Genomic DNA, 13008 nt, shown 5'->3' with positions numbered 1-13008 from the left:
TGCCATGAACATTCATCTACAGATCTTTGTGTAGGTATATGTTATCATTTATCTTCTGTAAGTACATACCTAGTATTGGTATTGCTGGGTAACATAGGAAGCACATATATAACTTCATAAGAAACTGTTTTTCAAAGCAGGTGTACCATCATGTATTCTCCCCAGCACCGTGAGAGTTCCAGTTGTTACATGGCACTGTTACTTGGCACTGTCAGGGTTTTTATTTTAGCCCCTTGTTATCAGGGTGTAATTTTATCTCACTGTGGTTTTAATTTCTATTTCCCTAGTAAATAGTAATGGATCCTTCCATGTGTCATTTATCTATATTCTTTTGTGATAGATGTTCTGAAATCTTTTGCCCATTTTTAAATTGAGTTGTTTGCTGTAATATTGAGCTGTAAGAGTTCTTTATATATTCTAGTGACAAAATTTTTGTCAAATATGTTGTGGAAAGTCTGGTCTTGTGGCTTTGGCTTCTCGTTTTCTTCACTGTGACTTTACAAAATGCACGTTTTTAATTTTGATGAGGTGCATGTTATCAGTTTGTGATTCTTGCCTAAGTCATTGTCACAATTGTGTTCTCCTTTATTTTCCTCTGTAACTTAATCATTTTAGCTCTATGTCTATGATCTATTCAGAATTAATTTTTGTGCATGGTGTGAGGTCAGGGAATTTTTTTTTCCATAGATAACTAGTTGTTCGAGCATTATTTACTGAAAATACTTTTTTCCCCATTGTATTGCCTAGATATCTTTGTCAAAATCAATTGTCCATGTAAGTCTGGATTTATTTGTGGACTCTCAATTCTGTTCTATATGTCTATTCGTGCCAGTACCACACAGTCTTGATTTTTATAGCTCTGTAAGTTTTGAGAGCAGTTAGAATTCTTTTAATAAGTTGTTTTTCAAAATTATTTTGACTAGGTTATTTGGTAAGCTGATATTATTTATATGAAAAGGAAAGTCTTTTTTAAAAAACTGAGTACGGTGCTAATTGAGATTTTATTGACTCAATAAAATTAGGGCAAAAAATACAATCAGAACATGAGTTCACAACATTTATGTCACATGGGTCAGTCCATGAACATGTTAATCTCTTTTGTTTTTAAGTTTATTTATTTATTTTGAGGGGGGAAGGGGCTGAAAGAGGGAGAGAGAGAATCTTAAGCAGGCTCCATCCTGTCAGCATGGAGCCCTGTGTAGGGCTCAAACTCACAACTCCGAGATCATGACCTGAGCTGAAATCAAAAGTCAGATGATGCTTAACCAGCTGAGCCACCCAGTCACCCTTGTTAATTTCTCTTTGTTTAGGTTTTCTTTTTCTTTTGCACTGTTATATGGTTTTCAGTGGGTAGGCCTTGTACTATGTTAAATTTATTCCTAAATGTTTTTTATACAACTGTAAATGGCATTTTTAGAAATTTTTATTTTCTAATTGTTCATTGCTAGAAATAGAAATGCAATTAATTTTGTTTTAATATAATGACCTTGTATACTAAGACCTTGGTAAGTTCATTTACTCTAGTACCTTTTTGGGTCCCTAAACATTTTCCACATACATAGTCATACTGCTTAGTAAAGATGGTTATTCTGATGTTTATCCTTTCAGTTATTTTTCTTACTATACTGGTTAAGTAGTAACTTTGCATTATTCCCAATTTTAAGGGAGAAAGCATTCAGTCTCTGACCATTGCATGTGATGTTGATTTTAAGTTGAGGAAGTTCTCTTATATTTTTTTCCTGAGAGTTTTTGTCATGATTGGGTCAATTTTGTCAGATGCTTTTTTGTCATCTGTTGAGATGATCATACGATTTTTCTCTTTCCTACATGTATATGGTGAATTTTATTCATTGGTTTCTTTCCACATGTTAAACTGTCCTTGCATTTCTTAGACTGTCTGGATTCAGTATGTTAATTTTTGCATTTATCCTTCATGAGTGATATTGGTTCTTTTTGGTGGTGTGTTCATTTACTTTTGAAATCAAGGGGATACTGATTACCTCATAAAATGAACGGTCTCCTCAAATTAATGGGGACACCTTACCTTCTCTATTTTCTAGGAGAGTTTATATAGTATTCATAGTATTTCTGTTGAAGTGTTTGCTAGAATTCACAAAGCCAGTTTGAGCCTGAGATTTTGTGGGAAGAATGTTAATTTAAAAATTCAGTTTCTTGCGGTGCCTGGGTGGTTTAGTCAGTTAAGCTTCTGACTTTGGCTTAGGTCGTGATCTCAAGGCTCGTGGGTTCAAGCCCCTCCCTCATCGGGCTCTGTGCTGATAGCTGAGAGCCTGGAGACTGTTTCAGATTCTGTGGCTCCCTCTCTCTGCCCCTACCCTGCTCGCTCTCGCTCTCTCTCTCTCAAAAATAAACATTAAAAAAATTTTAACTCAAGTTCTTTATGTAAAACAACTGAAATTTTTTTAAGTCTCTTTCATGGAATTCATCCATTAGTTGGTCTTTTGTTTAGGTTGTTAACTTCATTATTTTTTACATTACACGTAGATTTTATAGTTGTTTGCACAGGAGAGTCAGTCTGTTAGGATCTTATTACTCCGTTTTGTTTTTGTATTTGAACTTACTCTCAAGATGACTCACTTCCTGTATACTTATACACACTTAGGGACCTCTAACTTTGGACTAGGAACTATACTGAGGTAAATATTCTTGTGAAAAAATCAAATTTATCATATTTTAACCTGGTGGCTATGTGAAAATGTGTTATGTGGTTTTAGTTGGAAATTGAACGTATTTGCTTCTTTTGTTGTTGGGAGGGGGGTGTACTTTAAGGTTTTGTGACTTTATTCCACTTTTTGATTGGTTTCTATTGTAGAATTTTATTTCAGTTTTTTAAATTGAATGCTGATTACTAGCCTTATTAGTAGTTTTTCATTATGACTAGATTAAGCTCATGTTTGGAATTAGGGACTGTTCATTATTTATTACATGTGGTTCCACAGATACTTTATTTCTTTTTCTCTCCAGAATTAAAAAACATATCTGGCCTAATGTTCCTGATCCTTCAAAGAGTCATATTGCCCAGTGGTCACCTCATACACCTCCTAGGGTAAGATAAAGTGTTTCTGACTTGTTTATACATGGACATTTCAGGGTATTTTTATAGAGTTGAACCAAATGATAAGACCAAATTGAAAAGTAAATGATAAAATATTATCATAGCATATTCTTATATTCCTTATTCTATTCAGTAAACATGAAAAATACTTCATTGAACTTGCAAATTGAAAACTTAATATGTAAATACTCCTATATGGTAAATGTTGTAAGGCAAGCATTTTGTATTGGATATTAAAATCAAATTTAACAGTCTACCAGTTTCATACTGTTGCAGTGATTTCTAGAAACCTAGACTAAATTCTTTGAACTTTTCATGTTTTCTACTTTTTAGTCAATCCTCAACTCTGTAGTCTAGTAATGAAATACTGTATATACACCAGTAGCTTATCAAAATTTAACAGTTGATTGGGAATTCTGAGGAAGTCCACTCTGATTCATACTTCTTAGAATCATTTCACAGTATCTGTAGTTGAGCTAGTTGACAGTGCTTAGTGATACAGATTATGTCCGCACCAAATTACTGAGAAGTTTCAGAGATGCATTTCTCTGTGGCTTTAACTAGAATTTGCCATATATATTTCATAGTTTCTAAATGAACCTATGCCATAGGTAATAATAAATTTTTTTCTTTCTTTCTTAGCATAATTTTAATTCAAAAGATCAGATTTACTCAGATGGCAATTTCACTGATGTAAGTGTCGTGGAGATAGAAGCAGCAAATGACAAAAAGCCTTTTCCAGAAGATCTGAAATCACTGGACTTATTCAAGAAGGAAAAAATCAGTACTGAAGGACACAGCAGTGGTATTGGAGGTTCATCATGCATGTCCTCCTCTAGGCCAAGCATTTCTAGCAGTGATGAAAATGAGTCTGCCCAGAACACTTCAGGCACCGTCCAGTATTCCACAGTGGTGCACAGTGGCTACAGACACCAGGTTCCATCGGTCCAAGTCTTCTCAAGATCCGAGTCCACCCAGCCCTTGTTAGATTCTGAAGAGCGGCCAGAAGATCTACAGCTGGTAGATAACACAGATAGCAGTGTTGGCAATTTGCCCAGGCAACAGTATTTCAAACAAAACTGCAGTCAACGTGAAACTAGTCCAGATATTTCACATTTTGAAAGGTCAAAGCAAGTTTCGTCAGTCAATGAAGAAGATTTTGTTAGACTCAAACAGCAGATTTCAGATATTTCACAGTCCTGTGGATCTGGGCAAATGAAAATGTTTCAAGAAATTTCTGTAGCAGATGCTTTTGGTCTACATACTGAGGGACAGGTAGAGAGATTTGAAACAGTTGGGATGGAGGCTGCAGTTGATGAAGGAATGTCTAAAAGCTACTTACCACAAACTGTCAGACGAGGTGGCTACATGCCTCAGTGAAAGACTGGTTCCTGTTAAAACTTCACCAGTACCTGTAAACTAAAGCTAACTTTAACTGTTATTTCAGAGAAAAATAATCTTCGCTCACTGAAGATGATCATTTGCCCTTAAGGACAACAGTAAACTGTCCTCCCACATGGGCTGTTTCCCTTCCAGAATATCTGGGATTCTACTTTCAAGCACTACATAAACTGACTTCATCCTCTGAATAGCTGAATGATTTTGTGCTGTTTCAGGATGTTTGCACTGAAGAAAAACAGAAAGCTTGTCTGAAATTTATAAAGTAAAATTTTCTGTAGCTAGACAACAGATGGTCTTTAAATAATAAGCAGTGATGTATTTAGCACAGCTCTACTGATTTTAATGAGAATAGTCACCAAATAAAGTGGCTGAGATGGACTTAAGATAAAAAATTAGATGAGCAAGGTCTAGACCCTCTACTTTAGCTGACAGCGTAAGGAGAGTATTAGGTAGCATAACTGTATGAACCCAGTTTTTGTTGTCTGACCAAAAGCAAAAAAAAACAGTGGGTTGAATTACAATCTTGCCAACATGAAATATTAGACATTCTCTTCTGTTGGTGTAATGATGCCAGCTACTAGATAAATGGAATTCTAGAGTTTTAATTTTGCAGATTAAAAAATATATTTTTGAACATTTTTATCATAAGTAACTAAATTTTCAAAAATGTGCTTTATGTTGTTATTCACAATCTGTTTGAAGATCCGTTTCACAAATTCAGCAGTTAAGAGTGCCCAGTTAAAAAACTAGCAATGAATGCCAAAGTAGCTTAACCATTTTAAAAATTCTTTGCCATTTATAGACTCGCCATTTTTCTGTATATATAAACATTGACCCTTTTTGTTAAAACTTTAGAGAATTTGGTTGATGAAGCACTTTATACAATATATCTTCAACTAAAATATGTTTTAATATGCTTTGTTTTTAAGTAGGCCAAGATTGGAAGGTATTTTTTTCTAGATGTTCGAAGCAAACTGAGAACACATGGGCACTACTTACCAAAATAAAACCCTATCCAAAAATGTACATATTGATGTTAGTTAATATCACAGGGAACACCCTGTTGTGGAGGCACTTAATGATGAGATAGTATTTTAACACCTGCTAGGTCTGAGGTAGGTGGAACTTAGTTCCACATTGTGATTTAAAGAGACTTTAAACCTCTTCCCACAAGTTCTCTTCTTCCCAGAGAGAAGTGAGCGAGGGCTCCAGAGTTTAGCACTAACCACACTTTCACATTTATGCCCTACCCTACCCACCACATTTGATAGGAGGCAAGGGCTAAAGACAAGGGCTAAGTGAAAATTTTTGATACGTCATTAGTAGTTGACTAGTGTTATCAAGTAGTTTTGCAGAAAGTATATTACAGTTTTTTGTCATATTTAAGTCACAAAAACCAGGCCCACTTAAAATGGTTTTTAGAGGTTATTCAAGAATAAAAGGCTAAAAGAAGTTGCTCTACATTTACAGTTGAAATCTAATTCTGCTCATTATATATGATTCTGTACATATTAGACTTCCTGTTAACATTTTTATACTTTGTATTCTTGCTTGATGTGTTTCAGAGTTCTTTCATACACAGGGTCTTTGTGATACAGGGCAGGTGCAACATGAGATTGGTAGAAAGGATGAGAAGTAGATGAGGAAGACTGGGCACAGAGAAATCTACAGAGAAGTCACACTATAAGATAATGTCACCGCCACCATTTAAGTTGGTCAAAGCCTGATCCAAATCAGGATTAGATTTATCTTGCTAAGAATCTGTCAAGAAGTTTTTATCAGTTATATTTTTCATTTCCTCCAAGTAAGTAGTCATGTTATTGTCATCATGTTCAGCTATAACTTTCCTCATGATAAATAGCAGTGTTACAAAGAATTCGAGTGTGAAGTTTGTACATGGGGAGCACTTAGAATATGCAGACTCCTAATCTAAGGGGGAGGAGAATGAAGTCATTTAAGAAAGAACATTATATAAGCAACCCTATTGGTGGAAAACTTGTATAGAAAATGGTATCTGAGTGAATGCCCCCCAGCTGCAAGAGCACTTTACACATACTAGATTGTTACTATACAGATAATCCAATCAGAAAATGTAGATTGGATTACCAGTATGTGATGTACATCTTTTGCCCAGATAAAGACAAGCATTCATGAAACTTGTTTCAAGTACAAAATTACCTTCCTGAGTCATGTCTTAGGATAATTTGTTTTGAGGCATGTAAATTGTATTTTAGGTAAGCAGAGAAGTGGATCTGGTTTATGTGAAAATTAGTCTATATATAAGCAGTGGATGGGTTACTCAGATGTTTAGTATCCCAAAATTTCCTTTAAAGTAACACTGGCACATCAGAAAAAAAGCCTCTCTGTAGACAAAACTAATACACTGCTTCTGATGCGCTCATACAGGATTAAAAAATAAGCATACATGCCACATGTATTGTTATAATTTGACTATTAGTTACTGGTATGTTGGTACCCTACTTCAAGCCAGCACTGATCAGTCACGGCACTCAAGAACATACTGTGTAAGTAGAAGCAGGGTAAAAAGCGAAACCATTCATATATTCTGTGTTCACATCTACCTAGCTGTTCATTTAATTGCAACTTTACACATGAAGTTACCTGGTCTTCCTAGCTTACTGTGAAGTTAAAGGTTAATGAAGTAGAAATATACTTGTAAAACATTAATTTATGAAAGCTCATCCTTAAAGTAGAACAGCTAAAATAGCTTTGTAAGTAGAAATCAAATTTTTAAAAATGGTTAGTTTCTATCCACATAGTTAACTAATTAAAATCATGACCAATGTAGAAGTAGAATAATCCTGTTGTACAATTCCCTAAAATATTTCTTTTAACTGGCACATATTGACCAAGCATAAATCAAGTGGAGGAGCTCTTCCTCCGTTCTGTTATATTCCACATCATTCTCCTATGTTTGGTTTAAGAACAAATTTTTAAACCATACACTTCTGTTGTTTTGTTGAAATGGGTAAAATTTCAATATAATAAGCTACATAAAAATTTTAAAGTTCAGTTGTTAAAAATTACTGGGATAGCTTTCTGTTGCAGGTCGTGTTCAATTCTACTGCCCAAGATTGCTTTAAAAAAAATTATTGCACTTTTCTATAAAATGAGAATATGGAGCCATAAAATGGCAAGCTATTTATGTTTAACCTAAAATTGGTCATGGTCGGGATGCCTGGCTGGCTCAGAAAAGCATGTGACTCTTGATCTTGGGGTTATAGGTTCAAGCAAGCCCTATGCTGAGAGAAGACATAACTAAAAAAAAAAAAAAAAAAAAAAAAAAAAAACAACTTTGAAATCCATGACAATGACCCAATTTTATTTTTAAAAGAAGGTATAAAGTAGCAACTGGTCTTTGACAGAAGTTCCTTTTCAGAATATTTATAAACAGAATTCGGATGCAAGTCAAAACAACTTTCTAGAGCCAAATGTACTGTCTTTTGGATTAATCTTTTTTTTGTATGTGCTACTATTATGCAGTAGTGTGATATTCTACTATACATTTCGTTAAAAAGAAAAAGACCACCTGGGATGAGCTCTTGTGTTGTCCATTTGTTCCTAAATTTTTAAGAGCTTTTTGCCATCAGTAGTTCCTTCAGGTGGGCTAGTTTAACTTCATTACCAAGTGCTTTAAAGTTAATGATAAAAATGCATTGAAGACCATGGAGAGAAATGTTCTACATCTTTTATCCCTTAAAGACCAGTTTTGTCTGAATGGTAACTACATGTTTCAAGTGGTGTAACATGAATACCAAAATGTGATGTCAGATGGTTACTTTAAAGGCAGTTATTTGAAAATCCTTTAGTCTTAACATGTTTATTGAATATACTCTAAATAAGTGTGCAATTTGCTAGTACTACAATACAGTGATTAGCATTAGGTATGTATCCTCTTTATATCTTAGCTATGTCCCTTTTACTTGTAAGTGCAATCCTCTCAAGTTCACTTGCTCTTTTACCCCTACGTAGTCTACCTTCGTGTAGAAGGCTTGTCTAGAAAGAGTAAGTATTTTTACCTCTACGGTGAATTGCATGTGCTAATTGTTACAATAGCTATCGGTCTTATGTTGACATAACTCTAAATGTTATTGTAAACGTTGCCTATGTATCCGCTCTAATCCTTTAAGTAAATTTAAGAAATAAATTCTTGTTTAAATTTTTTTTCTTTGTATGATCACTACAATTGGATGTCATTACACATAATGTTTGAGATACCAGTATTTGTCACTACTGCTCTAGGGTCTTAGTGTAAACTAGATGCCTTCAGAGGGTTCTGTGGCTTTTTAAATGTTCATCTAGCATAATGGAATAGGTTTTAGAAGAAAATTGATACACTGTCTTGGTCTTAGTAACAAAGTATGGACTGAGAGATTGTAAATTTGGAAAACTGGTAAATGAATTTTCCAAGATGAGTTCTGGAATCCCAATATCCTGCCACCTCCCAGTGGTTGTTTTTTGTTTTGTTTTGTTTTCTATTAGGGTGCCAGGGACCAACCAAGTACAGAGGTAATGTGCCATCTAGTGGCCAGTCTGTAGCCACACTGCTGGAGTCTCATCCTTATTAACAATGAGGCCTGAAGCCAGCAGACATACATCACACTGCCATCCCAAGATTGCTGAGTAGTAGTATGTGAAACTAAGTGAACAGTTCCACTTGGAAGAAAATATGGACAATTAGATTTGTACATCTTCACCCCTTAACTTCATCCTTTCATGTGTGTACTATAGGTTACAGAAATAATTTCTTGGCTTTGAGCTAAGCGTTCCTTTGTTTAAAATCCTTCATTTGGCTCTACCAGCCTCAGCCTGACTTCTTTGTGGTACCTTTTGTCTTATCCTAATTTATATTATGCATCCAACACATCCTGCTTCCAGAAAGAGTTACCTCAAAGCATTGTTTCCCTAGCCCAGGGGCAGAAAACAACTTTAACTTTTGGTTTAAGCTTTTTTCTCTTTAAAGTTAAAACACGCCTTCCAGTTTCAAAATACAAATCTAAAACTTAGTACAAGTATGAATGCACTTTTACATACACATTTAAGTCCTATGCTTTGGCTAGTTAGTCCAAGTAAGCAGAAGAGCAGGATGAAAGCTGAACAGAGGTAGAAAAAGAAGAGAGTGCAGGGAAGCAGAGGGAAGTGCAAGCCACCAAATCCAGGCCCTTGTTCCTGTTGCTGCTTGGAGTCTCAATAGCTTAAAATGGTTCTATGTCCACTGAGGAGAAAAATAGGTCTTTAAATTCAAAGTTCAACATTTATTTTTATAATTATTCTCTCCCAACTGTTACGGATTTTAAACAAATGATGTGGCATAGCTTGGTTTCAGAAATCTGTGGACATTCAAAATCTGATTCTTTTACAGTTATCCTTTGTCACTATGGTTATGACAACATGCCAGAAAGGTCTAACTAGAAGGGTATTATTCCTGAACGTGTTTTCGTGCGAATTCTCTCCCACTTAATGGTATTTCTGTATCCACTTATGCATTTGTATGAAACTGGAATCTTACTGGTATAACATGATGGAATATATAGTAGGAACCCTCACACACAAAAGTAACAGGGGAAAAAAAAAACTACCTCAGATGAAGTGTCTCTCCCACCGCCTTATCCAGGGCTGTATACAATCCTTTAGAGACAGAGTAGGCAGAGTAACCCAGCCATCAATTTTTCCCCAAGAGACCTACCTTTGGACTCAGACTGGACACCCTTTGCTAGGACAATCTTAATGAATTGTCTGTGCTACAACCAGTAAGTACATTTGAATCCTGTTCGTATAGGAAACTCTTTTCCATGCAGTTTTGGCTAAATTCAGAAGCCTATTGTTCAGTGATAGCTTTTAAATGAATGAATACAAATTTCTCTGGAATTTGGTTCTGTAAGCTTCCACGAAGGGGATCATGTCTTTAAATTAATGGTCTAAAGTAATATTTAAGTAAAAAGGCACTCAAAGGCACTGAGATTCTCACAAGAGAAAACCTAATTCAGCATGAGCATTCAAAGAATGAAAAGGGCAGTCACTCTTTAGTCACTGTGGATTTGGCCCCTTCTTCAATCTAGACTTACAAACACCTAGGCTACCCAGCTGAAATCAGAGCCTAGAAAACGACCCATGAAAAATTCAAACTTCCAAATTTACAATTTTGACTAGAAATTGTTGGCTCCTCATGTTGCTGGGGTGCACATTCCCTGCACACCCAAGACATTTCTCATTACCTACTGTGCCACAGGCTGCTGCGGGCATAGAAACTCGATCAAATACATACCATCTATAAAATACTCATTTGGGGTCATTAAATCCTTAAAAACTCTCACAAGGTAAGGAGCACCTGGGTGGCTAAGTGGGTTAAGCATCTGACTGCAGCTCAGGTCATGATCTCACGGTTTATGGGTTCGGGCCCCACATCGGGCTCATGGCTGACAGTTCAGAGCCTGGAGCCTGCTTCAGATTCTGTGTCTCCTTCTCTCTCTGCTCTTCCCCCTTTTCAGGCATGCGTGCTCTCTCAAAAGTAAACATTAAAAAAAAAAAAGGTAAGTATCAACATTATTGACAGACACAGTCTCAGGTTTAACAACTTGCTCAGGGTTGTATGCTAGACAAAAAGCAGAATGGGGTCCCAACTCTAACTGACCCCAAAGCCCAGATTCTTTGCTATGTATACCAACTGTCCCCAAATGCTTTTAGTGAAAACCTTGATGATCAGCATGCCCGTGGCTGGCTTGCACAGTGACTCACTTGCTTCTTAAACCTTGCTGACTCTTCTGAGTTTCTCTCCCTTTTCCTCATCCCTGCCTTCTCATCACCAACTATCGCCCTCAAGCTTCCCCCTCCCCAGCCCTTAGCCCAGAGCAATGTTTCTCAATCAGGATCCCTTTAAGTCCTCATCTGAGTTAGCTCTGAAGCCAGCCTTCCCCCACTCCCTGCTCATGCATTTGCTCTAAGCCCATAAAGCAATACCTAAAAGGGAGATCAATGTACTGGAATTTAAATAAAAACTTATGAAAGGAAATGAAATGAAACAAATGGGAGGGACATGTGTCCCTCTTTCCTCAGCAGAATGCATTTTAACAAAACTCCTACAGTTTCATGTGGCCAAAGAAAAAGTCATCCAATGGTGGAATCTGGCCCCCTGCAGCTAGTGACAAAAGGAGACAGGACACCTTTCCTGGGTGCTCAGCTCACACTCCTCTTATCCCACGCCATTCTGCTATAGACTGCCCACATCAGCCACCATGTGCACATAACCATCCGCATTTGTCTACCTCTGGGGCCTCTCCTTCAGGGTGGCTTCCAGCTGCTCCCATCCATCTCCTGCCGATCCACTAGGGGGCATCACTGGCAACATGAAAGGCTTGCTGCTGTCCAACTATTCTGACCCAATGGCCAACATTTGGTTTTCTGGCTCCATCGTCTTACCTGGTCTGCCGTGCCTCTATTTCCAGCTTCATGTAGGCTCTTCTCTAGATATACACTCTCCAGTTGCTGGAACACACTGTTTTCTCTTACCTCCCACCCTGTGATTTCTTCTCAAATGTTCTAGTTCCAGTCCTTAGCTTAGTGAGAAAATTCTTCTTAATGAAGAAGAGACTCAAACGGATCCTCCTGAGTGAGACCATTTGTTCATCTCCTCCTTCTTCCCAGACTTAAGGGCCTTCTGTTTCCTGAGACCACACTGATGGCCAGTTTTTGTCTCTCTCTGACCTAGGATCCACATCCCCTGGAGGAAGGTTCCCAGTTTTTTTGTTTGTTTTCATCTCTGAGTCTCTGGCACCTAGTATGCTAGGGAGATATAGGTGCTTGGTAAATCTTGCTTAGAAGAAGAAATGAGGGCATGAGTAGAAGAGATTTCCAAATTTGTTAATGATTTTTTTTTTTTTACCACCTGTCTCGGGTTGAGATTTGCCCTCTTCTCCACCTCCAACATGAAAGCATCTCCTACTTCCCATTCTTATCCACCAAGGGCTTAAAAACTTTTTAAAGTAACATATACACTCAGCGAGTTGAAAAACAAAAACTCAAGATGGATCCTTATAAACATCTTGTTCTATCTCCTCATTCCACAGACGAGGACCATGAGAAAACAGACAAGTGAATGTTCCCACAGCACAAGAGGGAAAAACTCAATTTGGAAGGGTTATAGCAGAAAAAGACAATAGCCCTGTCCTAAGAAATTATTTTCTGGAGAGGAAGATGAAATAAACACTTAGGATTAGCCTTAGCCTTAAAAAAGAGTAAGTGGGGGTTGAGTAAACCAGGTTCTTAGTTACCTCAGGGCTTGAATATAGTGCAGCCCCAAATACGGAGTGATCTCCCTATTTTTCAGTGAGATCTAAAGAAAATTTTTGAACATGAATGTATAAATTTTATAAATGTTGATTAAAGAGCTGGATGTCTACCTATAGTTACTGTTTTAAATTAGACAATATCCTTGGGGCGCCTGGGTGGCGCAGTCGGTTAAGCGTCCGACTTCAGCCAGGTCACGATCTTGCGGTCCGGGAGTTCGAGCCCCGCAT

At 37.0% G+C, this 13008-nt stretch overlaps 1 protein-coding gene across 5 annotated transcripts in view; it reads left to right on the top strand.

Moving 5' to 3' along the window:
- Nucleotides 1–8659, top strand: part of IL6ST (interleukin 6 cytokine family signal transducer) — a 55575-nt gene extending 46916 nt beyond the window's left edge. For all 5 annotated transcript variants that reach the window (XM_043590592.1, XM_043590596.1, XM_043590584.1 and 2 more), the window contains 2 exons: nt 2983–3064; nt 3716–8659. In XM_043590592.1, coding sequence (XP_043446527.1) covers nt 2983–3064; nt 3716–4453 — 820 coding nt within the window. In that variant the 3' untranslated portion in view covers nt 4454–8659. The remainder of the gene's footprint in view (nt 1–2982; nt 3065–3715) is intronic.
- The last annotated feature ends 4349 nt before the right edge of the window (nt 8660–13008 follow it).

The sequence above is a fragment of the Prionailurus bengalensis genome, chromosome A1 (genome assembly GCF_016509475.1).
Source record: "Prionailurus bengalensis isolate Pbe53 chromosome A1, Fcat_Pben_1.1_paternal_pri, whole genome shotgun sequence".
Lineage (NCBI taxonomy): Eukaryota > Metazoa > Chordata > Mammalia > Carnivora > Felidae > Prionailurus > Prionailurus bengalensis.
The sequence above is the reverse complement of the archived record's forward strand: the minus strand, read 5'-3'. Positions and strand labels throughout refer to the sequence as shown.